This window comes from Acomys russatus, chromosome 1 (assembly GCF_903995435.1).
Source record: "Acomys russatus chromosome 1, mAcoRus1.1, whole genome shotgun sequence".
Lineage (NCBI taxonomy): Eukaryota > Metazoa > Chordata > Mammalia > Rodentia > Muridae > Acomys > Acomys russatus.
The window spans coordinates 22,246,164-22,273,384 of record NC_067137.1 but is presented as its reverse complement, the minus strand read 5'-3'; the positions used below and the strand labels follow the sequence as shown (position 1 = coordinate 22,273,384).

General features: G+C 49.0%; 1 protein-coding gene across 1 annotated transcript in view; it reads left to right on the top strand.

The window, feature by feature from the left end:
* The window catches only part of Plb1 (phospholipase B1), a 67,828-nt gene extending 45,399 nt beyond the window's left edge, over nt 1-22,429 (top strand). The window contains exons 18-36 of the mRNA XM_051170675.1: nt 1,488-1,596; nt 2,669-2,720; nt 4,087-4,167; nt 6,152-6,217; nt 6,471-6,571; nt 8,983-9,064; nt 9,421-9,525; nt 9,621-9,716; nt 9,851-9,922; nt 10,968-11,006; nt 11,432-11,492; nt 12,799-12,857; nt 13,876-13,946; nt 18,048-18,091; nt 18,878-18,986; nt 20,518-20,569; nt 20,930-21,010; nt 21,543-21,608; nt 22,325-22,429. Coding sequence (XP_051026632.1) covers nt 1,488-1,596; nt 2,669-2,720; nt 4,087-4,167; nt 6,152-6,217; nt 6,471-6,571; nt 8,983-9,064; nt 9,421-9,525; nt 9,621-9,716; nt 9,851-9,922; nt 10,968-11,006; nt 11,432-11,492; nt 12,799-12,857; nt 13,876-13,946; nt 18,048-18,091; nt 18,878-18,986; nt 20,518-20,569; nt 20,930-21,010; nt 21,543-21,608; nt 22,325-22,429 — 1,451 coding nt within the window. The remainder of the gene's footprint in view (nt 1-1,487; nt 1,597-2,668; nt 2,721-4,086; nt 4,168-6,151; nt 6,218-6,470; nt 6,572-8,982; nt 9,065-9,420; nt 9,526-9,620; nt 9,717-9,850; nt 9,923-10,967; nt 11,007-11,431; nt 11,493-12,798; nt 12,858-13,875; nt 13,947-18,047; nt 18,092-18,877; nt 18,987-20,517; nt 20,570-20,929; nt 21,011-21,542; nt 21,609-22,324) is intronic.
* Nucleotides 22,430-27,221: the final 4,792 nt, after the last annotated feature.

Genomic DNA, 27,221 nt, shown 5'->3' with positions numbered 1-27,221 from the left:
TATCAATATAAAAAAATAATAATTTGGTCACAACGTCTAAGAACTCTGGGATACGGTCAAGAGGCCAAGCCGAGAGAAGGATGGATTAGAAGGAGATGAGATGAATTCTAAAGAAATACAGAATCATCCAATTAAATTTATAGCACAAGAGTTCTCAAATTTAGAGAAAAACATTCAAACTTAAGAGACATGTAGAACCCAAAATAACATAACTGAAGAACCTCCCACAGTGTAATACAGTTCACATATCAGAAGTTTAAAAGCAAAGAAACAATGCTGATAGCTGTAAGGGAGGAATCTCAGCTCACCCACAAAGGCAGACACATCAGAACAACAGCAGGTCTCATTAGCAACCCTGGTGTCAGGAGACTGTGGATGCTGTGTCAAGCCCTGAAGGTAAATAGCTGCCAATAAAATTGCTTTATCAGCAAAACTATCTTTAAAAATTGATGAAAAATAACATTTTAAGAAGAAAATGAAGAAATTAACTTTTTGATGAAGGCCTGAACTGGACAACAAATTCACTAATGAATTCTGCCAAGCCTTTGGAGAAGAGCTAACAGCCGTCCTAAAAACCCTTCCATAAAACAGTGAGGGCAAGAATCTGATTCATTCCACAAAGCAAGCCTCACCCTCAGACCTACACCACTGAATGCAAGGGTAGAAAAAAAATTTTTTCCTTTGTCATTATAGATGCAGACATTCTTAATAAAATACTTGCAAAAATTCAATTCAAGGACACATTGAGACCATATGCAAGTTAGTTTGTTTCCAGAGATACAAGGATGCATTGACATATAGAGATTAATATGGACAGAAATCACATGATCATCTCAGTGGATGCAGGAAGAGATCCCAACAGCCCTTCCTAATAAAGTCCCTAAAGAAACAAGGACCTGAAGGGAAAATCTAAGGGTAATAAATTACTATGTGATATGCAGGGTGTAAAGCAGTGGTTCTCAACCTATGGGCTGTGACCCATAGGGTTTAATGACCCTCCACGGGGATGGCCTAAGACCATCCTGCACATCAGAAATTTACATCATGATTTCTAACAGGAGCAAAATTATAGTTATGAAGTAGCAACAAAAATAATTTCATAGTTGTGGGGGTCACCACAGCATGAGGGGTGCATTAAAGGGTTGCAGCGTTAGAGTCTCAACCTGCTCGACATCGGAACAGCTGGATTGGGGGAGGGGACAAAGCTGTGGTTTGCTCTTTCACACTCAATGGTCAAAAGAACTTGACAGTTGGCTGTGTGACCCCAGCATTCCAGGGGCTTAGGTAGGAAAGTTCACCAGTTGAGGATAGCCTGAGCTAAGTAGGTGACCCCCCCCCCCCCGGTCCACTCCAGAGGCTTAGGTAAGAAAGTTCACCAGTTGAGGATAGCCTGAACTAGGTAGGTGACCCCCATCACAAAACTACAAAAGGAGGGACTTGGGAAGATCGCTTTGGAGTCATTGGTAAATATGTCCCTGTGTTTCCAGACATCCTCCGGGAATTCAACCCCTCCTTGAAGGGCTTCTCCATTGGCACCGGGAGAGAAAACACGCCCAAAGCATCCTTCAACCAAGCCGTAGCAGGAGCCAAATCTGAGTGAGCCTTGGGTTTTAGCCACTTGGTCTGGGTGCAGAGTTGGGGTGAGGAACTGGAGTGGGCTCTCTTGGGAGCGTCCTTTGCTGTCGGACGCACAAACCTGGTAGTGAAGACTCGGCCCAACCTTAGCACCTAAAAAAAACCTTCCTCTGATGTCCTTCATACACTGGAAGTAGATCACAGGGGCCTTGTCTGTAAACCACACTCCCTTACAAAGGCCAAGATCAGAGCAGCTGGGCTAGTAGTTAAGACGGAGAGAGGATAGCTGACTGTGCCTGTTGGTCATGGGGCCGGGAGAACTTTGCGGATGGTGGCAGTGGTAGTGACGAGAGACCTCATTCTAAGGATGCTTGCCTTGTGCTGGGCACTAAGTTTTTCATGTGACCATCATCTGATTCTCTCAACTCTATGAAGAAGGCAGAGCCATACTCCTCCATTTTATGAGGGGAAGTACTGGGTTTGTAAGGTGACGGTCTCAGAGGTGGTCATGGGTAGACCGGGCATTCAAACCCTTGTTATCTAGCAGAGCAGTAGCTGATCCAAGGGGCTGCTGGGATGTCATGTGACTCACAACAACTTTCCAGAAGCAGGTTGATCTCTTTGCTACAGTCTTTTACAGTATAGATACTGCGCCTAAGGCCTTGTTCACGCTAAGCAAGCAGTCTCCCCCTAAATATATCCCAGCTCTGTAGCCATTTGAAGCTGATGTCACTTTTGGGCGGTAGGTAGGCCATAGCATCTATTAACATGGGCATGAGTTGAGTGGCACATGACATAAATATGTAACGACCTACTCTCTTTGAACAAGCCTGGCTTGGAAGAGAAACCAGAAGTAGGTCATTAACTATACCAACACACTGAAAGTCAACCCCTCCAACGTGCAGGCCTCTGCCCTTCTCACGCAGTCAGTACTCCCCAGTGGGGCCTGGGTGGGGATGGAGCTCTGTGTGGTGGGTCTTTATCCTGCTCCCAACCTTCCTCTGCTAAGCCAATGGCCGGTTGCTACTCTTTCTGCTACACTGCCCTCCTATCCCTTGATTTTCATCCAACTCCTTCTTGTGTGTTCCCACAGTGGCTTAGCTGCCCAGGCCAAAAAGCTGGTGAGCTTGATGAAGGAGGACAAGGTGAGTCTGGGAGCATCAAGGTGGGACCCCCTAGACCAGGAAGATAAACCCATAGACAGAGAAGTCCACAGTTGGGTGAGAGCTTCAAAGGACTCAGGCGAGGTTTCTAGCAGAATCTGAGCCCTGGCCCTCCGTTCCTTTGCAAATAGATTTAGCATTCACTGTAGTAGCCGTCTGTACAGAGTAAACATGCACTACCAGTCAAGCCTGGGGCTGTAGATCCAGGAGGAAGATACAGCAGTCCCACCCTCCAGGAGCTTAGGAGAGGAGACAAACTCAAAGAATCAAGACTATGGAACAGTTGACTCATGCTTTGTAAAGAGAGCTGTGCACAGTGTAGATGTGAGCACCATGGATGCGTTTCCTGTTCAGGAAGGAGACAGGTGTTTGAGGTGGGTTCCAAAAGATGAGCCTGAGGTTCTCTCTCAGATAAAAGATGGAAATGCAGGCTCCTTGCAGACCTGGCTAGAGAGGTGGTATCAGGTGGATAAAATAACAAAAGGAGGGGTCAAGCTTGGTTGTTTATATGGTTGCAATGCACCCTCCAAAACAAAATCTGTTATTAGGAGGGTGTCGGAATACGTCTATGCCTCATGTCAGGTTTGTCTGATTTTTCTATCCCTGGCCCCATCTTTCCTCCACCCTTGTTTGGAAGCAGAGGCCAGAGACTATGTAAGAGGCTGTGAGCACCACAGCCACCCCTGGACCATGGTGTGTGCAATGTGGGTACCCCCACCCCTTCCGTGCAACCCTGTGACTTCAGACACTTCTCAATAAAGGTGGCAAACTCTCCTGGAACCTTCATGGTATTCTAGCCAGCTGCAATCACTTTTTCTTTGTGTGTGTGTGTGTGTGTGTGTGTGTGTGTGTGTGTGTGTGTGTTTGGGTGTTTGGTTGGGGGTGTGTGTTTCAAGACAGGGTTTCTCTGTGTAGCCTGGCTGTCCTGGAACTCACTCTGTAGACCAGGCTAGCCTCAAACTCAGAGATCTATCTTCCTCTGCCTCCCGAGTACTGGGGCTAAAGGTGTGTGTAACCACTCTGCCCAGGTACAGCTGGGATTTTTTCACAGGAAAGTTCCCTCTAAATGGAAGATGGTCCTTCTTTTGGAAAGCAACTTAGAACTCCAGATTTCTAGAAGATTCTAGAACAACCTTTCCTTCCCAGGGCCAGGACTTATTTCCCAAGCTCTCACCCACTTCCTTACCATGCTTGAGACTGGAAGCAAAGTTCAAAAGAGCTCCTCCTGTCAGCGTCATTGGAGACAGACCTACTGTACCAGAACCCAAATGGTTTGAACTCTAATGTGTGGGGACTGCCCCCTCTGAGAGTTTCCTACTGGGCCCTCTTTGTTTTCTGTTCATTTCAGACAATAAACTTTCAGGAGGACTGGAAGATAATCACTGTGTTTATAGGAGGCAATGACCTCTGTGGTTCCTGTAATGACCAGGTAAGTCCCCAGGCCCCTTACCCTCAGGAAGGCGTTCCATACTTGGCTGCTGGCTTCTGAAACAGCATAGCTAGGCCAGGAGTCTGTCCATGGCTTGGCATGGATCCACCTGAGGGTTCATTAACCCTCCAGGCCAGAGGACATTCACCTGCAAGAAGTTGTTTCCTAGTGAGGGAGCCGGATCATATCACTCTAGGAAACAAAATAATCTTGTGTTATCTGGGAACTCTTGCTTGTTTTCATAGCAGGCTGGCTCATCCCTGCAGTGCTTACTGGCCTTGCCAATGGCACCTTTGGGCTGTCTCTAGAGAAAGTGATTTCCCATGAAAGGGACTGGGTAGGGCTCAGGGCTCACACGCCTCTAGGGGCTCATGGGAAACCCACAACAGAGGCTGTGGCCCTATCTGTTCTTCCTGGATTCCCAAGTCCCTCTGAAGAAGCCCCCTTAGATCACACCACCTGTGAGTCTCACACCCACACTCATGAAACGCAAGCCCTCTGTCCTTGGGGTTGTCTTTAGCTAGTGGCCAGATAAAAAGCAACTCTTCCTAGCACAGGAGAGCCATCACCATTGGGTTCTGATGATGCATAAGACGCCACACCCAAGGCAGTCTTGACATCTGGAGAGCCTGGGGAGGGTTCTCAGCAGATGACGCAGGAGACCTGCCAGTGGGCCATGTGTTGGACAGGGCATGAGGGACCAACAGAATAAGGTAGAAGGACATGCCCAGAGGATCATCGGTCCCCACTTCCCTGACGTCAGATTTACCTAGGGCTAGGAACTCTACAGCTGAGATTTAAAGAGCTCACAGGAGACAGACAGGCTGTGGGGACAGGTGCAGCTTTGGAACCTTGGTCCCCCACCCAGGTTCCTGAAGGACACAGCTTTAACTTGTTTTAAAGCAGGGTTCTCAGATATATTTCATCCAGAGAAGGGGGTTCCAGTGATTTTTTTTCAATGCTCTTAAAAGGGGCTGGGGAGATGGCCCAGTCAGTAAAGTGTCACCAGGCAAGCATGAAGACCTGAGGTTGAATCTCAACGGCCCACATGAGAAGTCAACTGTGTCAGTGCATCTCTGCAACCCCAGTGTATTTGTGACCATGCACACCTGCAACTCCAGTGTGCTTGTGTTCATGCACACCTGCAATCCAGTGTGCTTGTGTTTATGCACACCTGCAATCCCAGTGTGCTTGTGTTCATGCACACTTGTAACCCCAGTGTGCTTATGTTCATGCACACCTATGACCCCAATGTGCTTGTGTTCATGCACACCTGCATCCCCAGTATGCTTGTGTTCCTGCACACCTGTGACCCCAGTGTGCTTGTGTTCATGCACACCTGAGACCCCAGTGTGCATACCTATAATCCCTTCCCTCTCCTCTCTCCTCCCTCCCTTCTCTTTCTCTTCCTCTCTCCACCCACCTCTCTCTGTCTCTCTCTGTCTCTCTGTCACACACACACACACACGGAAAATTCTAAAACCACAGATATAAAAATAAAAATGTATGTATGTTTGGAGGCTCCACAAACCCCCTCTTAGCCTCCATGCATCCTTGGGGCATTTAGCAGTGATTGATGCTGGCACATGAGGCTCAGCCCAGACTCTCTGACACCACAAGGAGAGGGCAGACAGTAGCACCAGACACTATTGGTGATGCAAGACCAATGCAATGCAGAGGGCATCTGCCCCAATGCCCCCATTTCAGAGGCGCTCAAAGGAGTGATGGCTAAGGCTCTGCCCCTAGTCAATACAAAACCAATCCAGACTTTTCCCTGGCTCTGGGCAAAAGAACAGACCCTTTCTTAAGGTCATGATGAGTTCAAGCTGTAGCTCGGGCCCCCAAAGACTAACCCTCTGTTTCGATCTTGCTAACTCTGATAGAAATACAGAAAGATGAGAAGCCAAGCTAGGAAGCATTCTTACTGATAGGGAGGAGATAGGGGTGATGCATGGGGCTCAGGAGATTCTTCCTCTGCCTGCAGGTTCGCTTTTCTCCCCAAGCCTTCACAGACAACATCAAGAAGGCCATGGACATCCTCCATGCAGAGGTACAGAGGTTAGACCACACAGGCCGCTGAGTAGCTTCTCTGCCGCTGTCTGTGGCCTCCTCAGAGGCCTAGAAGCAGCTCTGAGCCCTCCTGTGAGCCCTGGCATCCTTTGGAGAGCAGAGAGAGGAGAGAAAGGAGAAACACAGTGGGTGGGCCTGGGAGGGAGTGACAAGAGCTGAGCTCCAGCCCCCCTGTGAGAAGCTGGTGCTGTCCTGCCTGCCATTGTCTTGGTGACTGTTTTCTGTCCCTGCAGCTTCCCCGGACCTTTGTGAACATGGTGCAGGTGATTGAGATCATCGCCCTGAGGGAACTGTACAAAGAAACTCAAGTCAGCTGCCCTCGGCTGATCCTCAGGTCTGGCGGGAACTTCTGTGTGCCTGAAAGGGCCATGGGCCTTAGCAGATTCTTTAGGAACCCTCAGGATTGGAGTGTGAGGGTTGTTAGAACCACCCCACATTTTAACCTGAAAAGATCTCCCTCAGGAACATCTCAGGCTTTTTTTTTTTTTTTTAACATCAGTTTAGGTAGGCCTCAGCAATCTCCCTGAAAGAACCCAGGTGGACTCTCTTCCTATTTCTGTTGCCATGTCAGCCACAGGACCCCTTCATCAGGGAAGGAAGACAGGCTTTTAGGAATGGGCTCAGGTCATGGGGAGACTCAGCCCACTCCTAAGACCTTTCTCACAGAGTATGGTGCAGAGCATAGTGACCACCTCCCAGAGACCTGTCCCCAGGATAGTGTTGCTGACTGACATGTGTGTGCTCCAGGTGGGACAAACACAGACAGGGGGCTACTGTCACTCTGTAGAAAACAAAGAAGTAAGATCAGAACCAGCAGGATCCAGGGGAGAACAGATCCTCTGATCCTCTCAGAGAACAGATCCTTCTGGTCCTCAGAAGGGTGCTCCCAGGAGGCTGTCCTCTGTGCTCAGCCTCCAGAACCAACTAAAGATGGCGGCTCCTCTCTAGCAGCAGATGACTCTATGACCTTTGGAAGGAACTGCCGCTCTGACTGAAGCATGACATTTCCCACAGATTCTTCCCTGAGAGCCCTTCCTCTGCACCATTTGCCCAGGCCACGGTGGCTGGGCAAACCGTCCTTCCCTGCCCTCTAGCTCTGTGCAAGCTCCCACCACATCCCTGGGCACAACACGTGGTCGTTAGTCACTGCAGTGTGGTGATTATCCTCCGCAGCCTGTGAGCACTGAGTCACTGCCAGCCGAGCGTAGGGGCTCAGGAGCTGTTTGCAGACTGAATGAATAATTCACAAGGGCCAGCCTTGTTCTTGGAAATGAAGGAGGGTATGCTGGCTGATCCCTGGAGAACTATGCCAAACCTTCCCTGGGGGAGTATGGGCTGACTGCACAGGTTCCCTAGAGAAGAAAGCTCAGGGTGCTGTGAGCAGAAACAAGCTGCCTGCCAGTGACATGCGTCTACTAAGCATAGCTGGTGTCAGGCACTATTTTCAACTGCTGACTCATCTGATGGATCCCACTTTCTCCAGTCACTTGGACACGCAGGGGGGTTGGTGTATTCATTCCACTTGAGAACAGATTCCCTCCCCCCATCCCGCCACCAAAGGCCTCCCCACCTGGTCATTGCAGAGATCTGAAACCCATTAAAACCAGAAGTTTAGGCACTTGCCAAACCCATTTGGAGATGAGAGTGTCAGTGTTGATGAAATCAAGGGCTTCCTTGTCTTGTGACCACACTCTCCGTCTCTGTGCTACTCCGCCTCTGTGGCCAAGCTTCCCTCTGTGGTGCTACATCTATGCTGAGCCACCTGGACAGTTATCACCTTATCCCCCAGGGCCAAAAGTCCAGATTTGCCAGATGGCAAGCCAGAGGGGAGCTGTAGACTAGCAGAGCTGTTTGATTCAGCGACTAAGAGTTCAAGTCCCTGCCACCATCAGCAGCATTGTGGTTGTGTGACTGTGAGAAAGTTACTTAACTGCTGAACCCCCGTCATCTCCCCCAGCCCTCCTTAGTAGACTCAGGACCTTGCACGTGCTAGGGAAGCCTTGCTCCTTCTACTTTTATCTGTATTCCAGGCTGGCTTCAAATTTGCTCTCTAGCTGAGAATGACCTATACCTACACTTCTGATCCTCCTGTTTCGAGTGCTAGGATGACAGGCAGGGACCACCGGCCCCCCTCGCCCCCCGCCAGGTTTTTAATGTTGCGACTAGAACCCAAGAGTTCATGCATGCTAGACAGACACCCTACCAACTGAGTCACGTCCCCAACTCCCTTGTTATTTTTTTGTGTTGAGACAGTATCTTGCTCAGCTGCCCAGACTGGCATTAAACTCCTAATTCTTTTCCTTAGCCACCAAAATAACTAAGATGACAGTGTGCCAGCTACAGATTTCTTACCTGTAAAATGAGGAAAATAATAACCTCTGGGACAGCTAAGAGATTTAAACATTAGTACATGGTACTTGGCACCGTTAACATGTAATGTGTACTAGCATTTGTTGCTGTTGCCACTGTTACCGTTTAGGAGGGGGTGTGTCTCTGCACATGTTCACATAACCATTGGGTGACTCAGCACCATAAAAAAATCACTCCTACAGAATCAGGAGGAAGATTTTATTTCTAAGAGCAAATTCAGGTCATGGACGTTTTCTGTGTCTTCCTATGACCCAGACTTAGATTCCTGATGCCTTTAACTTAAAAGAAATGCACTGAGTCTCAGGCCAGTGCTTTTTGCATCATTTGAGATGATGACCTTGGGCTGGGGGGGCATCTCTTTGGTTTTGTCGGCAGGAACCTGTGTCCTTGTGTCCTGAAGTTTGATGATAACTCAGCAGAACTTGCCGCCCTTGTTGAAAGGAACAGGCAATATCAGGTAAGCCTGGAGAGGGTTCTGCAGCTGCGTAGAGCTCTCAGAGGTCTGTACCAGGCAGAATCCGTTGATTCTAAGTGTTTTGTCCTTGACTGAGTGACTGGTGACCACCAAGGACTGTGACGATGGGAACACATTCTAAGATAGTAGGGGCCACAGGGCAGCTTCTCTGAACGAAGCTACAGAATGAAATCACAGAACACATTTCACCAAACCCCATTTCCCCATCATCATCTCCTCCTCCTCCCTTAGGAAAGAACTCAAGTGCTGGTTGAAAGCATATATCTGGTCAGACTCCAAGACTGGTTTTACAGTGTTTCTCTGACCATTCCAACCCTTGACTCTGTCTCCTTCTGCAGAAAGAAACTGAAAAGCTGATTGAGAGTGGGCGGTACGACACTAGGGATGACTTCACTGTGGTCCTCCAGCCGTTCTTTGAAAATGTGGCCATGCCTCGGACCCTGGTAAAGAAATGATGCGTTGGGGATGAGGGGAACCCCCAGAGGGTGGGCAGTTGAGTTTTCTGTAACTCCCTCTCACTTTCTTCCTTGGTGACTAGGAGGGCTTGCCCGACAGCTCTTTCTTTGCCCCTGACTGTTTCCACTTTAACGTCAAGGCTCATGCCCGCTCATCCATTGCTCTCTGGAAAAACATGGTAGGAACTGTGGGGTAGGGATCCTCCCTTCCGGTCCAACTGCCTGTGTCTCCCCTTCTCCTGCCCCCAGCGTTTTGACCAGACCAATTGGTCGGCCTATTAATCATTCCTCATCTTCTTGCTTCTTTGTTTAGCTGGAACCTGTTGGCCACAAAACAAGGCAACAAGATTTTGAAAATAAAACCCCTCTCATATGTCCGAACCAGGTAGAGTGGGCTCTCCTGACAGCACCCTATGAGTACGGCATCTCCTCCAGCTCTTGATGGACGGCATGGGTCATGTCAGCCCATGCCTTTATCTGAGCCCCTATCTGCCCCACCCACCTGCCCCATCAGTATTCCAGGTTAACAATCCAATGCATCCCCTTTGGTTGAGCAGAGAGGAATGGTTGACCTGCAGTGACTGGAACCCTCTAGTGTGTTCCTCATCTCTGAATGGCAAGAGCATAAACACAAGTCTAGGCAGGCTACCCCTCTTTGGGGCAGGCAAGAGTGATGTGGTGGCTCTCATGAGAAGGATAGGTGGTTTCTTAGGATAAACAAGACAGAGGGATAACCTGTCTCCATGAAGCCCTTGGCTCATGACCAACCTGGGAAGAGCAAGGGACCAAGCATTAGAGAGATGTCTGCTTGGACGGAGAGTGGAGGAGGGCAAGGTGTAAAAACAGAAGACGGAGCTGAGAAAGCAGATCTTAACCAGAAGGGAAAGGCAGAGCTGGACTCTAGCCTCCATTCACAAAATGTCAGATTCTTGGAGTTTTGAAGCGGCAGCCTCCCAGCCCTACGAATTCCTCTGGGTCCCCAAAAAGGTCCCAGGCTTCTCCTTGGGAACTACTGGACCAAGGCTTTCATGGAAAAGAAGCTAGGCACGGAGCAGGTCTGCTTTTTCTTGCTTAAGCAAAAAGGAACTTAGGATGCTATAAGGGCAAAGTGCGTGTCAGATGGCCGGGCAGCCTGGGGGGACAGGGGTGCTGTTGGGAAGCTGTGGAGAAACAGGCCCAACATCCTTAGCCAATAGGCTACATGCAGGAAATAGGACACATATATTCCTGGTAGCTGCTTAAGCATTAAATCTGAGTTCTGAGGCTGGGTTCAGATTGCAGAGAAGACCCTGGTGCATCCTGGGTGGGAGTGCGTGGTGATCAGCCTTTCTGGAAGAGTCTGAGCTCTGACTGTGGCATGAGGAAGGCTAGGAAAGGACATGTGTAGGCTGGTCCAAATCCTGCCATTGTTCACTCGCCTCTTCCCACAGACCTTGCCGTTTCTGAGCACCTACAAGAACAGCAACCAGGTGCGTATCTAGGGCTTCCCTTTGGCAATGAGGTGGACAGCCGGGCTGATGGGATGATGGGTGGGAATTCCTGGCAGAACCCATAGAGGGGTCGTTCCCTTTTCTGAAACCATCTCTCCACCTATGTCTTCCATGAGGTGGAGAGGAGAGTCAAGCTTAGCTACCCGTCACACAGCCGGAGGAGAGGCCAGAGGGTGGGGAGAGCCAGTTGCTACAGCCCTGGGTCTTGCGCTGAGAGGCCAGAGTTAGGTGAACGGATCTCGGTTTGGCGGATGTTCAGAATCACCTAGGGTGCCATCCTTAGTGCCCCTGGAGGCCCCTCCCCAGGTACAGGACCCAGGGCTCTGCTGCATGAGCCAGATGGCCATCCAGCTCCTCTGCCTGCCCCCCTTAACCGTGTTCTGGGATCGGCTCTTTGCTTTTAGGGTTATGGAACCTGGATGTTATGCAATGACAAAGCCCCTTCTGCCTCACCACCAACCTCAGGTAAGCCCATCTCTAGTTAGTTAGGGCTTCTATTGCTGTGAAGCGGCACCACGACTATGGCACTCTTTGTTTTAAAGATTTTATTTATTTATATAAAATGTTCTGTCTGCATGCCACAGAGGGCACCAGATCTCATTATAGATGGTCGTGAGCCACCATGTGGTTACTGGGAATTGAACTCAGGGCTTCTGGAAGAGCAGCCAGTGCTCTTAACCTCTGAGCCATCTCTCCAGCCTGCCATAGCAACTCTTATAAAGGAAAACAGTTAGCTGGGACTGGCTTAAGATTCAGAGCTTTAGTCATTATGGCGGGAAACATGGCAGTGGGCAGGCAGACATGATGCTAGAACCGGGAATTCCACATCTGGATCAGCATGCAGCAGGAAGCGAAAGCCACACTGGGCCTCACCTCCATAATGACACACATCCTCCAAAAGGCCACTCCTCCTAATAGTGCCATTCCCTGTGCACCTAAAGGAGCCACTTACCTTTAGACTGCCACAGCCCCTGCGACCCGCTCACAAAGGCTTACATACCCACAGAGCAATCTACGAAAGCCTCACATGAAAACCTCTCAACACGGTTGTGACCAGTGCTTGCTTCTTATCCCCGGCCGGCTATTTGCACAACCATGGCCTTTGGCAAGCCCCAAAGCATTCTGTGCCAGGAGCTGTTTCCCATCCCTCTGCTTTCAAAATCTAAGCAGGGGCACAGGGAAGACCCAGGCGCTTACTTGTTCATGCTTGGCTGAGTCCTGCAGGACAGGGAAGTCCAGAGGTGGGCGAGGCCAGGGAGTCTCATGAAATGCTTGGCTCTGTGGAAATGTGTCTACAAGCTCTGCCTGTGGAAGGGAGCTAGAATGTTCTCTGGACTTTTCAAAAGAGGACCCAAGGGTAGGGAAAGGCCTGCCATGACTTTTCTTAGATTCTTGTGGAAATCTAGAGCCCAGCGCTAAGTGGGCTATATATGAGCCAGTGCCTGTCCAGTTGGGCACTCAGGCTACAGGGGACATCTCACCATGACCACCAGCACTGAAGTGGAACCCTGCCTCGCATCTCCTCCTCCGTTCCCACTTCATGTCTTGCAATGTTTTTTCGGTCTCTTTCTCTATCTTCTAGCCTGACAGAAGCCTAAGCATAGTTTATGAGGAAACTGTATGAAACTCCTGCCAACACAGTTTGGGCTCCCCAGTTCTGCATGGTCTAAACACACAGGCAGTCTTGATTTTGGTATTGGCATAAAGCAGAAGTAGCAAGCTGTGCCCTCAGCTCCCTTCCCACACCCAGGCACATCCACTTATCTTTCAGTGCATGCCCTGAGACCTGCAGATATCCAAGTTGTGGCCGCTCTGGGAGACTCGCTGACCGTAAGGACTTTTGAGCCCTGGGGGAGGAAGTGGGCCGTGGGTGTGGTGGGGCCAGTTTCAAGTCTGCCCTCCTGGCTCTAAAGCCTGTGCTCCCATAGTCTGCAATCTCTTACTCTTCTGCCCTGGCTCCATCCACCCAAGAGGATGGCAGCATTTCGGTTTTTTACAACTGCTTTGTCAGGTAGGTATGCAAGAAAAATTGTTTTCAGGAACAACCCGAATATTCTCAGTTGGCAAAGGTTTTGAACACCCAGCATCGCTTTTTGACATGTGTAAAAATACATCATTTTGATTCAAAATTCCCCTAACCTTGCCTGTGTGGGTGCTAGTCTCCCTCCCTTTTGGTCTGCACATCAGTGCAGAAGGCAGCTTTACCCTTTCATGGTGGACAATGTTCCGCTCCTCGCTTTTAACATCTCAGGGCACCACCTTCTGGCAGCACAGCTGGGGCTTTCTAAATGCCTTCCTGGCAGATCTAAGAAGAAAAAGAAGAAAAAATAAATAGAAATGAGGGGTATTGGGGGTTTACCTCAGTAGTAGAGTGTTTGTCTAGCAAGCACAAGGTTCTGGGTTCAGTTCTCAGCTCTGGGGGCGAAAATTAGAAATGAAGGATTTTATTGGCAATCTCTCCACCACAGTGGCTGCAGCCTAAGCATTTTAGTCTAAGTCCGCAAAGACCTGTGTGGTATTCCTGCTGGTAATATTGCTGACATCGGTCCCATTTGTAAAGCGCTTGAGGTTTTTCCACTCTCTACAGCCGTGATCCCAGGTGGGCCCCCAACCCCTCCTGTGGAAAGATGCTTATTCTCAGTTCAGTACTGGGTATCCATAGTGAGGAAGGGCAAAGCTGGGAAGGAGGTCACAGACTGCGTCCCCTCACCCCCATTGTTACGCCATTCTTGCTACTATGAGTGCACTGGGGGGGGGGGAGGCGCTGTGCCTTCAGAACTCATGTTATGCTCATAGCTCCCACTTTTCTGACTTGTTGGTTTTCCTGTGGAATTTGATGTTCTCAAAGGCTGGCAATGGAATCAGCTCCCAAGAAGGTGACCTCTCTGATGCCACACAGTATCGAGGACTGTCATATAGGTAATGTCAATCTTTCACCTTCTCTTCCCCAGGGCTTGCTTAACCTGTTTGTTTGTTTGTTTGTTTGTTTGTTTGTGTTTGTTACCTTTTTGGCTTTGTGGCCTTGTTTTGTTTTGTTGCCAGGGTCTCAGGGAATCTGGGTTGACAATAACTATCTATGTAAAGGAGGATGGCCCTGAGTCTCTGACTCGCCTGTCTTTGCCTCCCAGCTGATGGACTGCCAGTGTGCGATGGCTGGGGTGTGGGTTTAGCACCTGTAAATGCATGAATCCCAAAGAGCAAGGACCTAGAAGGGGCTTTCGGAGGAACTGCTATGTATTTCTGTGAATGTTGACTGAATGGAGAAGAGATTTTGCTCTTAATGATGGTTTTATTTTTAAATTATGCAGAAAGAGTAAACCAAGGTTCTTAGCAAACTCCTGGGTCTGCAAATCCAGCCTGAAATGTGCCCGAAAAGCACCAAGTCCTTGAGTCTCCACCTGTCCACTTGCATGTCTTTGCTCATATGTTGACGCTACTATGTTTGTCTGTATGTATGTATATTCATGTTGTTTTGTAGTCCCACCTCTGCTTGTGTGTGTATATATATATATACACATCTATGTAGAAAATGGCCAAGACCCAATACTCACTTTCGTGGGTAACCCCGAGCATCTCCTGTGTGCTAGCACAGGGTTAAGAACTGAGATGGGTGTCTGAGGGGTCTATATGTCATCTGCACACTGGCCTGGCTAGTGCTCTTTAGAAGTGAAAACTTCCCAAGGGAGAAGAGAGGGGAACCAGGCCTGCCAACAAGAATAGAAGGCTTCCCAGAGACAGTGGTACCTAGTGTGCCATTAGACAAGTGAAGGGGTGAGAAAGGGCACCCTAGACACAGGCATAGAGAGGAGCTCAGGCTTCGGGTGCAGGTGAGCCATTGTTGGCCGTGTTCCGTTTCTTTCCTAATAAAGTTGTGGTCTTGCATGCTTCAAAGTAGTTAACAAGTACTTAAGAATTTATCGGGGAAAACTAGACCCAAGCCCGCCACAAGAGGGCAGAGCATTAACAAGCAGTTGGCTGCACAGATGCATACTTACCACTTCCTTTTCCAGGGTGCACTCATTTCAACGATCCTTCCTATGAAAATGATAGGGAACTGGGTGGGGTGGTCAGAGCTGAGGAAAGCCCCAGAGAGACCTGTTTCCCAAGGTAAGAGAGAGGCAGCATCACATAGCTTGTCGCCACCTACTGAGACGCTCCAATGAGCCCTCACGCTAGGGCGATCTCCCCTCCCTGAAGTAGGTAACTGCCTTCCAGCACAGAGCCCTCACATTTCCACATGTCTTCAGCCAGGTCAGTGGTGTCTTGTGGGCTACCTGGAACAAAACAGAACCTCCGTTACCTGGCACTCTCCTGAGTGTTACTGATGCGATGAGTCATAGGGTAGGGGGTGGGATAAAGCAGGATTTAAGGCAATCAAGAGGAGACCTGGGTTGCAGCAGCTGCTCTCAATCTCAGCTAAAGGAGGCAGTGACGTCATCATCGTCATCATCGCCATCATGTGAAGGAAAGCACACACAAATGTCAGCTCCACAGGGACATCCTTAGGAACAGAGGTTGCAGGGCTCCTGATGCAGATACAAAGTCAGTCAGTCTTCTGCTAGAGTGCCTGCACAGCACTGCAAATGGTCAGCCACTGTCTGGTCTTCCCTAGGAATGAAATACCTGAACTTTCTACTTATGATCCCAACGACTCAGGCCAATGACTGTTGTCACTTTAAGTAAAAACCCTGTATTTGTCTTAAATGTCCCAAATACACCTGTATTGAAGGTGGACACTCCAGGTTAGTATAAGTGACAGTGGCAGAATTCACAGACAGGTGCTTCTCCGAGTTGTTTCATGGAATATTAGCTGTCCAAGAGGAGAGTTCTGTGGTATTTGAGTTAGACATTACCATATGTTTCCTTCATATGCATCCTAGCGTAGTAAGGGCTCTGAGAAGCACTGCATTGAAGACCTCTTTTTATGTTTTATGTTTATTCCAAGGTTTCCCTTAATTCTAGAATTTTCTTTCCTTGGAATATATGTTAACAACCCCTGAGAAATGTCCACAAAGCAGACTGCTCAGAGAAAAACAAATTTCTTGGAAATACCAGACAATAAAATGATCCCAGGAAAATTAAGAAATCACCTTGGATCTTTTCCTCCAAGGAAACAGTAGGAAAAATGGACCTCGTATAAACACAGGATAAGGGGCCCCAGGATTCTTGGGGGATGGGTGGTGGTTGTGAACAGGACCTATAGAGGTCTGGCTGTTTCCAAGGCCCCTTGGCCTATGAGCCTGTGAGCCTGTGGATGTCTTCATTGTCAGCTAGCTGTCAGGGTCTGTCAGAGAGCTTCCTTGTAATGGTTCTCAACTTTCCTAATGCTGCGGCCCTTTAATGCAGTTCCTCATGTTGTGGTGAAACCCAACCATAAAATTATTTTCATTGCTACCTCATGAGTGTAATTTTGCTGTTGTGAATTGTAATGTAAACATCTATGTTTTCTGATGGTCTCAGGCGACCCCTGTGAAAGGGTCATTCGATCCCCCAAGGGGCTGAGGCTCATAGGTTAAGAATGGCTGCTTTAGAGTATGGCTTTTCTTTGATAGAAATACGTTGGCTTGTTTGGGATTGTTCCATGGACCAAAATAAAGTTTACTTACCCAAAGCAAAATGCATCTCCTTGGTTTTGTTTTAGTTACCAGGACTTCAGTCACACACTTTTGACACTCTTTCAACACACTTCACTAAACATCTCCCGAGCTTTTCTGCACACTGGGCGACAACAGACAGAGTCTAGCCATCAAGCTCATGTGTCACAGATAACGCTTGCTGAAGGGCCTAATGTAGGTCAGATGTCTGACATGAGTGTTTCATGTTTGCATAGTTCTGATCAATATGGTGACTTAAATACTTGGATTTCTCTGTCTTTTATCCTCTTGAACATTCCATTCTAAAGTGGCACCAGCAATGCCTGTTGGTCTTGCCCTGCCACCATCCTTTTTCTTTTTTAAGCACCAAGGTACCGGTAAGGAGTGACAGTAGATGGTACATGATATATGTGTGTGTGTTTATGTATGTTATCCTGTTTATTGAGAGAGACAACAGATGGCATAGTATATGGGTTTGTAATTTCCTTCCATGTGTAAAATGCTCCAGTTTGGTGACTTTGGCTAGAAGAGAGGATTCTGAAGCAACACCTTTGTGTAGAAAAGAACTGGTGACAGCAAGAGCCCAAAGGCTGCCACAGGCCCAGACATCGGATGGACCATGGGGGAGAGGACCGAGTGATGTGGGGGGCGGGGCTTGCCCCAGCTTCTTTGTGTCACCTGAGCTGCTTGCTGAGAGTTAAGCCCTTGACCACCCTGGTTTGTCCCGGTCATTCCCTAACTGAAGAGCAACTTTGATTTGTGGCCATCTTTGAGAGGTCTCTTCCCGTAGGTGCTAACTAAGGCTGTAGTCTCAAAATCCCCTGGCCTGGAGTGGCTTGCTGAAACTGAGCAAACATAAGAAAGACAAACAGTAAATCCCAAATATCTGAACATCTAGATTTTTCTTAAAGATAGAAATAAGTATTTCCTTTAAGTATGTGGCAGGAAGTGACCTCTTGTACAGTGTGTTTTGTGGTTAGGCAGATAAAATGAGATGGAGCATTGGAAGGCAGCAAGCTTCCTCCCGTCCTCTGAATCTTCCATTGGAATCTACCTGATACTGGGCAGAAAAAGCTTATCTGTGTTCTCAAGGTTTCCAGATCAACCCGGGTTTTTGGTTACCCTTAGCAATTAACCTCCCAGCACCTCAGTTTTCTACTCTGTCAAATGGAGAGGTCCATAGCTAACTCTTAAGCTCAGCACAGGAGAGTGAGCCAAGGGCTACAGTGCAGTCCACGCTGCGCACTCAGTGTCCTCAGCTAAGCACTCCTACCAAGTGGGCGAAGGAAACAGGGAAACAGTGCACTGCTGAATCTAGAATGATCTCAGGGTCCCTCGGATTCTAAGAACGGTGGGGATTGCTCTTTAGTTAAGTGTATATACTGACTTGGTTTCTCTCCTTCCCTGCCTTGCTCACTCCCTGCAGCGCCGGTGGGGACGAGTCGCTGGAGAACGTAACCACCTTGCCTAGTAAGTAAACACCAACGGCTTGAGTGTTCAGGAAACGAACGGCACATTCTTAGGGACTAGCCTGAAGCTGGAGAGGAGGCCTGACAGACAGCCTGAGGGGGAGGAATGGGTAGCAGACCTGGGTTCAATCCCTCCTCTTTCTGTGAGGTGACCTAGGACAGCAGTTTTCAACCTTTGGGGTGGAACAACACTTTCACAGGGGTGCTTAAGACCATCCTGTATATCACATGTTTACATTTGATTCCTAACAGTAGCAAAAATACAGTTATGATGTAGAAACAAAAATTATTTCGAGGCCAGGCAGGCATGGTGGCACATGCCTTTAATCCCAGTGGAGGTAGAGGCAGATGGATCTCTGTGAGTTCAAGGCCAGCCTGGTCTACAAAGTGAGTACAGGACAGTCAAGGCTACACAGAAAAACCTTGTCTTGAAAAACCAGATGGTGGTGGTGGTGATGACTTTTATTGTTGTTGTTGTTGTTGTTATTAATATTTTTTTTTATGGTTGGAGTCACCACAACATGAGAGACAATATTAAAGAATTGCAGCATTAGGAAGGTTAAGAGCTACTTACCTAAGGCAAGCCTTGCGTTTTTTCTTGGCCCAAGAAATGCTGGGGCAAATCTGGTAGGGGCTCTTAACTGCACTGTGAGTTGAGCAGAGAAAAGTACTTCTGTAAGTGAGAGACTTTTCTGACTTTGTCTTGTTTGTCATGATGTCATTCTAATTGAGAGAGGCCCTTGTTTCTGTCAGGCATATGTGCTAGAGTCTACTTTTCTTCTTCCAGATATGCTACGGGAGTTTAATGGAAATCTCACAGGCTACGCAGTAGGCACCGGTGACATCAATTCTACAAATGCATTCCTTAATCAGGCTGTTCCTAGGGCAAAAGCTGAGTATGAGGGGAGAGGCTGCAGGGAGGGGAAGGGAGGCGTGTGGTCAATCCCTCAGATACCCACAGAGACCTACAAAGGGTCACTTCACCCAACTGCAGCAATGATTTTGAGGGTACTCGTTCCTGTCCCCCCCCCCCCGCCCATAACCAAAGCTATAGCATAGAGTTTAGAGTGGCCTTGGGTGCTGTATCCTTACAGCTGTCACCCAGCTCCAGGGTCAAGCGTTCGCACACCTTACCATCTAAGAGTTAGACTGACCGAGCGTTATCGCCACATTTTGAAGCTTGCTCTGACATCATGGTGCTAGAGAGCCCCTCTCTCCCCAGAGCTTCACGCATAGCACCTGCCCTATCTGACCAGGGAAGGCCTACTGCCCTGACTGGAACTAACAAAAACAAGACTGGAGACATCTAGGGCCTGCTGAGGCAGAACTGCCTAGCTTCCTGGGACAGACGCTCTAGAGGCCACCTTGAGGCCCAGAAGCCTTTTCTGCTCTCCGTGGTTCTTGTCGTCCCCTGCCCCGATTCTAGCCCACACCTCTAGTTGATGGGCGTGGCACCAACACCTGTTTACTGGGCTCTGTAATAGCTTGTGACATACAGTTCCACTATCCTACCCAAGGAGACCTCCATGCTATGGCTCCACCATGCAGGCTTATACTAAGAGCCATAAACCCAGACATGTGTGGGCCGTGCCTTTGTTCTCCACCTCTTTCTAGATGGGTTCACAAAACAAGTTACACAGGTGACAGATAGTGGTCACATACGTATGCACATGTGGGCACATGATCAAATAACACGCATGCGCACACATGTGAGAAATCACAGCCACTGGGACAAACAGGAAGGGACTGTGTCGATGTGAATGTTTTCATGGTCCCTGTACCTAAGCACCAAAGCCCCAGCGTCCTGGCAGCTGGGAAGAAAAGGATACATCCTAAACTTCTTCACAGTCTCTTGTACGATCTATCCCAGCTACTCAAGAGAGACAAGTGAGCCAGCTGTAGTGGCTCTCGCCTGTAATATAAGAGGTGGAGGACTTGAGCCAGCTTGGCTTATACAGTGAAACCCTACTTGTGAATAGAACAGCAAAGGCAAATAGATGCTTGGTGTAGAATCTTAGAAGACCATGAACATGAGCTAAAATGAGTAGTGGCTTTAACTACAGCCTTTAGGAAGCCTCCACCCTGCTGTTCACAAGGCCATTTGCTGCACTGCATCTAAATATCTCTTTAGAATGTGTTGAGATGTAGGTCCTAAACATGTATTCCATCCTCTCCGTTCCTCCCAATTTTCTTCTTCCTGGGTGGGTAGGTTGGCTGGTCTGTCTCTTAGTTTCCTTTGTAGCTTAGCGACACTCTGCACTGCCCTTTTCGAGCTCGGTCTCTCGAACAGTAGCCCCTGTGGCCTGTGAGCCTCGGAGTCTCGGCAGCTTATGTAGTGTCATGGAAGCCTGCAGTGTGTAGGCCCTGTAGGGTAGGAGGACACATGTGGACATTTCCCCAACAGAAGAACTGGCTTTCTCTCTTCAGGAACCTTGCAAGCCAAGTCCAGACTCTGGTTCAAAGAATGAAGAATGACCATGTGAGTCGGATTGACGGTCGCTGTCTAGCTGCCTAAGGTTTTCCCAAATGCAATGGTCAGGCCATGAAAAGCAGCAAGCTCCCTGCTGCCAGAGTCATTCAAACAGCAACAGGGAAGCCCCTGTCTGAGGCCTTCCGTAGGATGTTACATCAATGGGGAGAAAGTGGCTGCTAGTCACAATGACCTTGAAGGTCCCTCCTGTTGCCAAGATCCTGGTCTATAAATAAGCCTCGAAAATGCTGTCGGCTCTGAGGTTCTGGTTGAGTTATTTCAAGAGGACAAGGAAGTCACAAGGGGCTGACTGGATTTCCTAGAGCTGTTTGTCGGAAGTGACGAGCATTCTTCTCCCTCCTAATGTAGAGAGTGAACTTCCGCCAAGACTGGAAGGTCATCACGGTGATGATTGGGGCCAGTGACTTGTGTGACTTCTGCACAAATTCGGTAATGAATGGGGTAGAGTCTGGGCCTGATCCTGACTTCAGCCATTAGTCTTTGGAGATTTTCTCTGAGAGAGGCCCCTATAACTCACCCTAGGGGGAAGTCATCTCCAACCATGTTGTACAGGTGTGCACATAACTCATGCACACATTCATGCATGCACACTCTCTATGGTTGACCTTGTGGTGACTGGAACCCTGTGCATGTCCCAGGTGCTGAGGGACCAGGTAGCACACATATGTTGCTGCTTCTCTTTCTTACAACTCTTAAAAGGAGGAGAAACCATAGGCTCCAAGCATTTGGGAGAGTGACCTCCATTTTCAACTCTGGTTATTGGTTCCAGGCTTCTAGACGGCCTGCCCCTGATACAAATGAGTAGCTGGGCATCCGGTTCAGATGCTGACATGCTGATGGTGGGGGGGAGACAGAAGCAAGTCCTTGGACCCGGACCCGGAAGGGAAGCTCACACCTGCCCCTTCTGCCTTCTCACTGGATCCAATGACTCCTCCTTTGTCCCTCTCCTTTCTCTTCCCAGAATCTGTACTCTGCAGCCAATTTTTTCGACCATCTCCGCAATGCCTTGGACATCCTACATAGGGAGGTGAGTGAGGGCTTCTGTAACTTGGTTACAGCTCCAGTATCGTGGTAGTTCAGAGAAGAAGGGTGGAGCCAGCCAAGGGCATGGGCTCCCGTCTGTCTCATTCCCAAATCAACTGCACTCTGAGCCCCAGAGGTCTCAAGTATGGAGAAAGGTACTGCATACTTCCGCCTCTCTCCAGGACATCTGTTGGTGTTAGCAGCTAGCCAGTACCCACACTTGGCACTGCATTTTGAACCACAGAGTGTGCCTTGAGTGAGCCTCTATACCCAGCCTCGTTTCTTCTTCCCCACCGCTACCACCCCTGCTATGCCCAGGAAATAGCATTCTAACCACCAGTTGCCCTGTTAGGTACCTGAGTCCCCGTGTGGACTCAGAAGAAGTTGCCCCAGGTCAAGCTGGCAGAAATCGGTCATGAGCTAATAACCTGGCAAACAAGTCGCCTACTGCGCCATTTAGGCTCACTAAGTGATGGTGAACAGAGATGAGCGCTTACCATTTATTGTCCCATTCCAGAGGCTCCATCTATGCTGCAGCTGTGCGGGACACTTCCCACCCACTGACGTATTTGTGTCATGTGTGGGCTGCGACACTCCACAAAGTAGTCCTGTGTGGGTGGACCTGTCTCTTGAACTCAAGGGATGAGCTGAGCCGGAAGTCTAAAGGGAGCCTCTATCCGGACCCCGGGGGCCCTTGCTCACCTGCAGCCTTCCCTTTAGGTACCCAGAGCCCTTGTCAACCTCGTGGACTTCATGAACCCCAGGATCATACGACAAGTGTTTCTGAAGAACCCAGACAAATGCCCAGTTCATCAGGCCAGGTAGGCAGTCACTGTTCACCCTAAGCTCTGATACCCTAAGCTCTGATCTGGCCTTTCCATTCGGCAGTGACTCCCCAGTGACTCCTCAGCCATAGTCTGTCCATGCCTGTAGACAAGGACTTGTGCTAGCATCATTCTCTTCTGGGAGATCAAGAGCCTTGGTCCTGTCCCTGACCATATCCCAGGTGCTAGGCAGGAACATCTGTGACAGCTAGAGTCACCAGGACTACTAATGGAGAAACTGAGTAGCCCAAACTGAAAAGGGCAGCACAGAGTGGTATTTGTGTGTGGTTAAACTACAGTGGAGAGCACCAGAGAAGGCACCCAACCCAGGCACCTTGCCAAGAAGAAGAGAGTAAGGGAAAACGGAAAGGATGATTGTTTTACTTCATTAGCTGGGTGTTGTTGGGTACATAGGTGTGTGATTAGCTGGGTGTTGTTGGGTACAATGTGTGTGGTCCCCTATTCTTCACACTGTCTTCATGTGCCCATTCGCTTAACAAATCTCACAGAATTAACTGTCCCCCGGGCACCATCCTAAGGCTTTAGAAATACAGATGGCCTTGACTTAGGATTCTGATCTTTGTAAGGATGCAAAAGCCACATGCCCTCAAGAGAAAGCATACCCATAATACAGTCTGTCCCTGGACCTGAAATACGTAGCCCCATGCTCTCAAGTGACCCAGAAGCAGCAGCAAGCCCAATGTCCCAAGAAGGAGAGACCCTCACCACAAAGGGAGACCGCCAACTCAATATGGTGTATGGGGCTGGTCTGATGCAATATTTGGTAGGTATAGCAAATGATTTTTTTCCCCAATTCAGGGTTTGTGTGGTGGATGTGTGTGTGTGTGTGTGTGTGTGTGTGTGTGTGTGCGCGTGTGTCTGTATGCATGTTTGTATGGAGGAGCACACACGTGTGGATGAACATGCACATGTTTGTGTGTGCCTGTGAAGGCCTGAAGTTGATGCCAGGAGACATCCTCGATCACTCTCCCTCCTTGGTCAGTGAGGCAGTGTCTCTCAGTCAGAGCCAGGGTTCCCTGGCATGGTGAGTCTCACCAGCCAGCTTGCTCCAGCGATCCTCTGTCTCCATCCCCATAGGCTATGATTACAGGGGCACTGCTACACCCACCTGGCATTTCTGGGGACCCTGGAAATCCAAACTCTGGCTTTTCCACTTGCACAGCAAGCACTTTAACTATTGAGCCATCTCCCAACCCAGAAAATGAATTTTAACTTACAGTATTTCAAACTCACCATTGAGTTTATTGGAATGTAACCTCCATCATAAGTCAAAGGTCATCTTTAACTTTCCTCTTACTATTAAGTATGTACAAATGAAACTAACTCATAATCCAAGGAAAGGGGTTAGGATAGCATTAGAGGAGGGTATCTCAGGGCATGAGTATCAGAGCTCTGGTGTGCCTACTTCAATACTAGAGGATGCATGGCTGTTTTTTTATTTTGTTTATTTATTTATTTTTATTAAACATTGCATTCTCACCACCTGAGTTCATTTACAGGATGTGTGATGGGCCTAGTCTCCGCAGCCCAATTCTAATACTCAACTTATTCAAACTTGAGGTTCCAGTCTCTTGTCACTTTCTCTAGCACCTAGGACAGGTGCCTCGGACCCTGCAGGCACTTGTGTTCCCAAACCACAGCTTGAGAGAACTTGGTTATCCCACCCAGCTCTGGGTAGCCAGAAGCAGGCCCTGAACGGTGCTTCAGCTTTGGATCTTCTTGCCTTCCCTTCTTTACACAGTGTCCTGTGCAACTGTGTTCTGACCCCGGGGGAGAATTCCCATGAGCTGGCCAGGTTGGAGGGCTTCTCTCAATCCTACCAGGTAAGGCAGAGGGCAGCTCCTTTCTATATTTTCCTCCTGTGTTCTTTCTACGGCAGCCCAGAGCCCATGCTAGGCAGGGGAGGCATGAAGGAAAGGGAGCAAGACATTAGCCATCCTGGGGCCCTCCCTCTGGTCCACCTGACTGAGGGTCTCAGTTTCTCTGGTTGTAAATGCCCGCAGTAGCATCCAAAGTGACAACACTGGTGTGGCCAAGATGCCTCCCCCAGTAGGAGGGGACAAGGCAGCTGTCATTGTTGGCCAGTAGGCGTGGGGTGCCCCATGAAGCCACGCTAGAGGCCGGCTTCTCCCCATATCCCTAGCCCCAACTCCCACACCAGTCCCTACAGACAGGCCACAAGAAAAGAGATTGCAGCCTAGGAGCCTGGTGGTGACCTCTGGAGTGTCTTCTCTGTTTTTTTTGTTCTTTATGGGTCTTTCTTCCCAGCCCTTTAGAGATGCCAAGTTTAAAACAAAACAGGCCAAAAAACAAAAACAAAAACAAAACAAAACCCACTAAAATAATACACCCATTTCCAAACTCTCAGGAAGGGATTTGCCATCAAAAAAACATTTCTATCATGTGAAAGGCTGAGTCAGATTTCCTATCAAGCAGATAGGGACTGAGATGCCATGTGCCACCTGCCTTCACTGTACCCTGTGCTAAAGGCTGCCGTGTGTGTGTGTGTGTGTGTGTGTGTGTGTGTGTGTGTGTGTGTGTGTGTGTTTGTGTGTTCTCAGAGTAGTATGCTCCAGCTCGTTGAGTCCGGCCGCTATGACACCCGGGAAGACTTCTCCGTGGTACTGCAGCCCTTTTTCCTCAACACCAAGCTCCCCATCTTAGAGGTACGCTCCCCTGCCCCCACCTTGGGCTCTGGAGGAAGAACTGCTATGGGCATCCTTGCAAGAGCACAATCAATCAAGACAGGAATGCCAGTGCCCCCACTGCATGAGAATACTCTGGGAAGGACACATGGGGCTCTGCAGATGCTACACCAGCTGGCACAGTACCATTTAACATCTGAGCCCAGGCAGGTGTTAAGCTTCCCGCAGATAAGATTGCCACAGCTGCCTTTGGGGATGCTGTGAGCCCCACAGAACAGAAGTATGGAGATGTGACCATACCCTTCCTAAAATCAGATAGAACGTAAAAGACAGGCACAAGTCACAGGTATTCCACTTTATGTTAGTGACTTCCTGCCGCACATGTGGTCGCTCTCACATGTGCCCCCCCCCCCCGAAGTTAGAAAGGAGAACTCAGGTGCTATGTTCCCACCCCACTGGCCATGCTCTTTGCCTAGCGCCCCCGCTCAGTGCAGAAGAATTCTGTGGGCAGAGCAGGTGAAGTAAGGCCTCTATCCCAAGACCTCACCCAGCTTCAAGGAGGCTGGAAGGAGAACAAAGAGATGCTGCAGAAAGATCTGGAGTCAGATGCCCAGCTCCAGGCAGGCCTGTTTGGCACCCTCTTCTATCCTCTCTACCGAAGTGTGGAGACTGAGGATGAGGAAGGAAGTACACCCCCAACCCCTATACACACACACTTTGCTGGTTTAGTGTTAGTTACATTTCTCTTCATAATGACAAAATGTCTGACAAAGCAACTTAAGGAAAGAAGGAAGGGTTTGTTTTGACTCACATCTTAATTTAAGAAGACACAACTGTCCTGACAGGGAAGGCATAGTGGCTGGAACATGAGGCAGCTGGTCACATTGTATCCACTGTCAGGAAGCGGAGAATAGGAGTGCAGGTGCCCAGCTAGCTTCCTGTCTTTGCCCAGTCCAGGGTCCCAGTCTGTTTAGTATGGGTCTTCCTGCCCCAACTGACCTGCTCTAGAAAGTTCCTTGCCAACATGCCTGGAGCTTGTCTCGTTGGGGAATCTAGGTCCTGTCAGGTTGATGTCAATGTTAACCGATCCACTACCCAAGACTCCTGTAAGAACTGAGAAGCTGCCTCCTCCCTACAGCATGAGGCAGGCATTTTACAAATGTGCCCAAGCATAGAGCATCTTTTAAATTAAACATGGAGAATGTGGAGGCCAGAGAAGAGGATACGGGCTTGAGGACATCCCAAGCTCTTTATCTGTGGGAATGCCCTCATGTTCCTCGGGTGACCCCATGGGAAGAGGGTATTTTGTGGTCATTCCCACGGATCACATAGCCTTTGGCTCCCTTTAACCTGACAGGACCTTGAGGAAGTGTGTTTGTTTCAGGATGGGCATCCGGATACATCCTTCTTTGCCCCAGACTGCATCCTCCCAAACCAGAAGTTCCACTCTCAACTCTCCAGAGCCCTTTGGGTCAATATGGTAAGAGGAAGGACCACTTCTGGTAGGGTAGCCTAGTGCAAAGCACCAGCCCAACAAAATGTGGGGCAGACCCAGAGGATCAGCAGCTGGCACATCTGCAGAAGTCTACAGCGTGGCCTTAGGGAAGCCTGGAGATGGCCTTGGCCAGGTACTGCCTGCTGTCCTCTGTGCTTGTCAGCTAGGATGCAGGATGCCCTCTACATAAATGCCCACCCAAGGGCTAAGGGGATGGATTCAGAGGTAAACCTGATCTTTAGGGCTGCTGTGGAGGGGGAGCACTCCTCTATAACCCCAGGGCTGGGGGGGACAGAGATCTAAGGAGCATGCTGGCCATCTAGCAGGCTTATTTCCAAGTTTAGTCAGAAGCCCTTATTCAAAAAATAATGTGAAGAGCAGTAGAGAAAAACCCTTAACATTGACCTCTGACCTCCATATGAGCACATACAAGCATGGTACCTTTTTATAAATGTGCATGCACACTACACACACACACACACACACACACACACACACACACACACACACACACACCAGCAGAAAACCCTCATTTATTCAACCTTTTCTTTACACCATTACTTATGCTAGGCAGCTGAAACCATGTGATCTCCTTTTAGCCCCTGCATAGCCCCACAGAAAGTGTTTTTGAG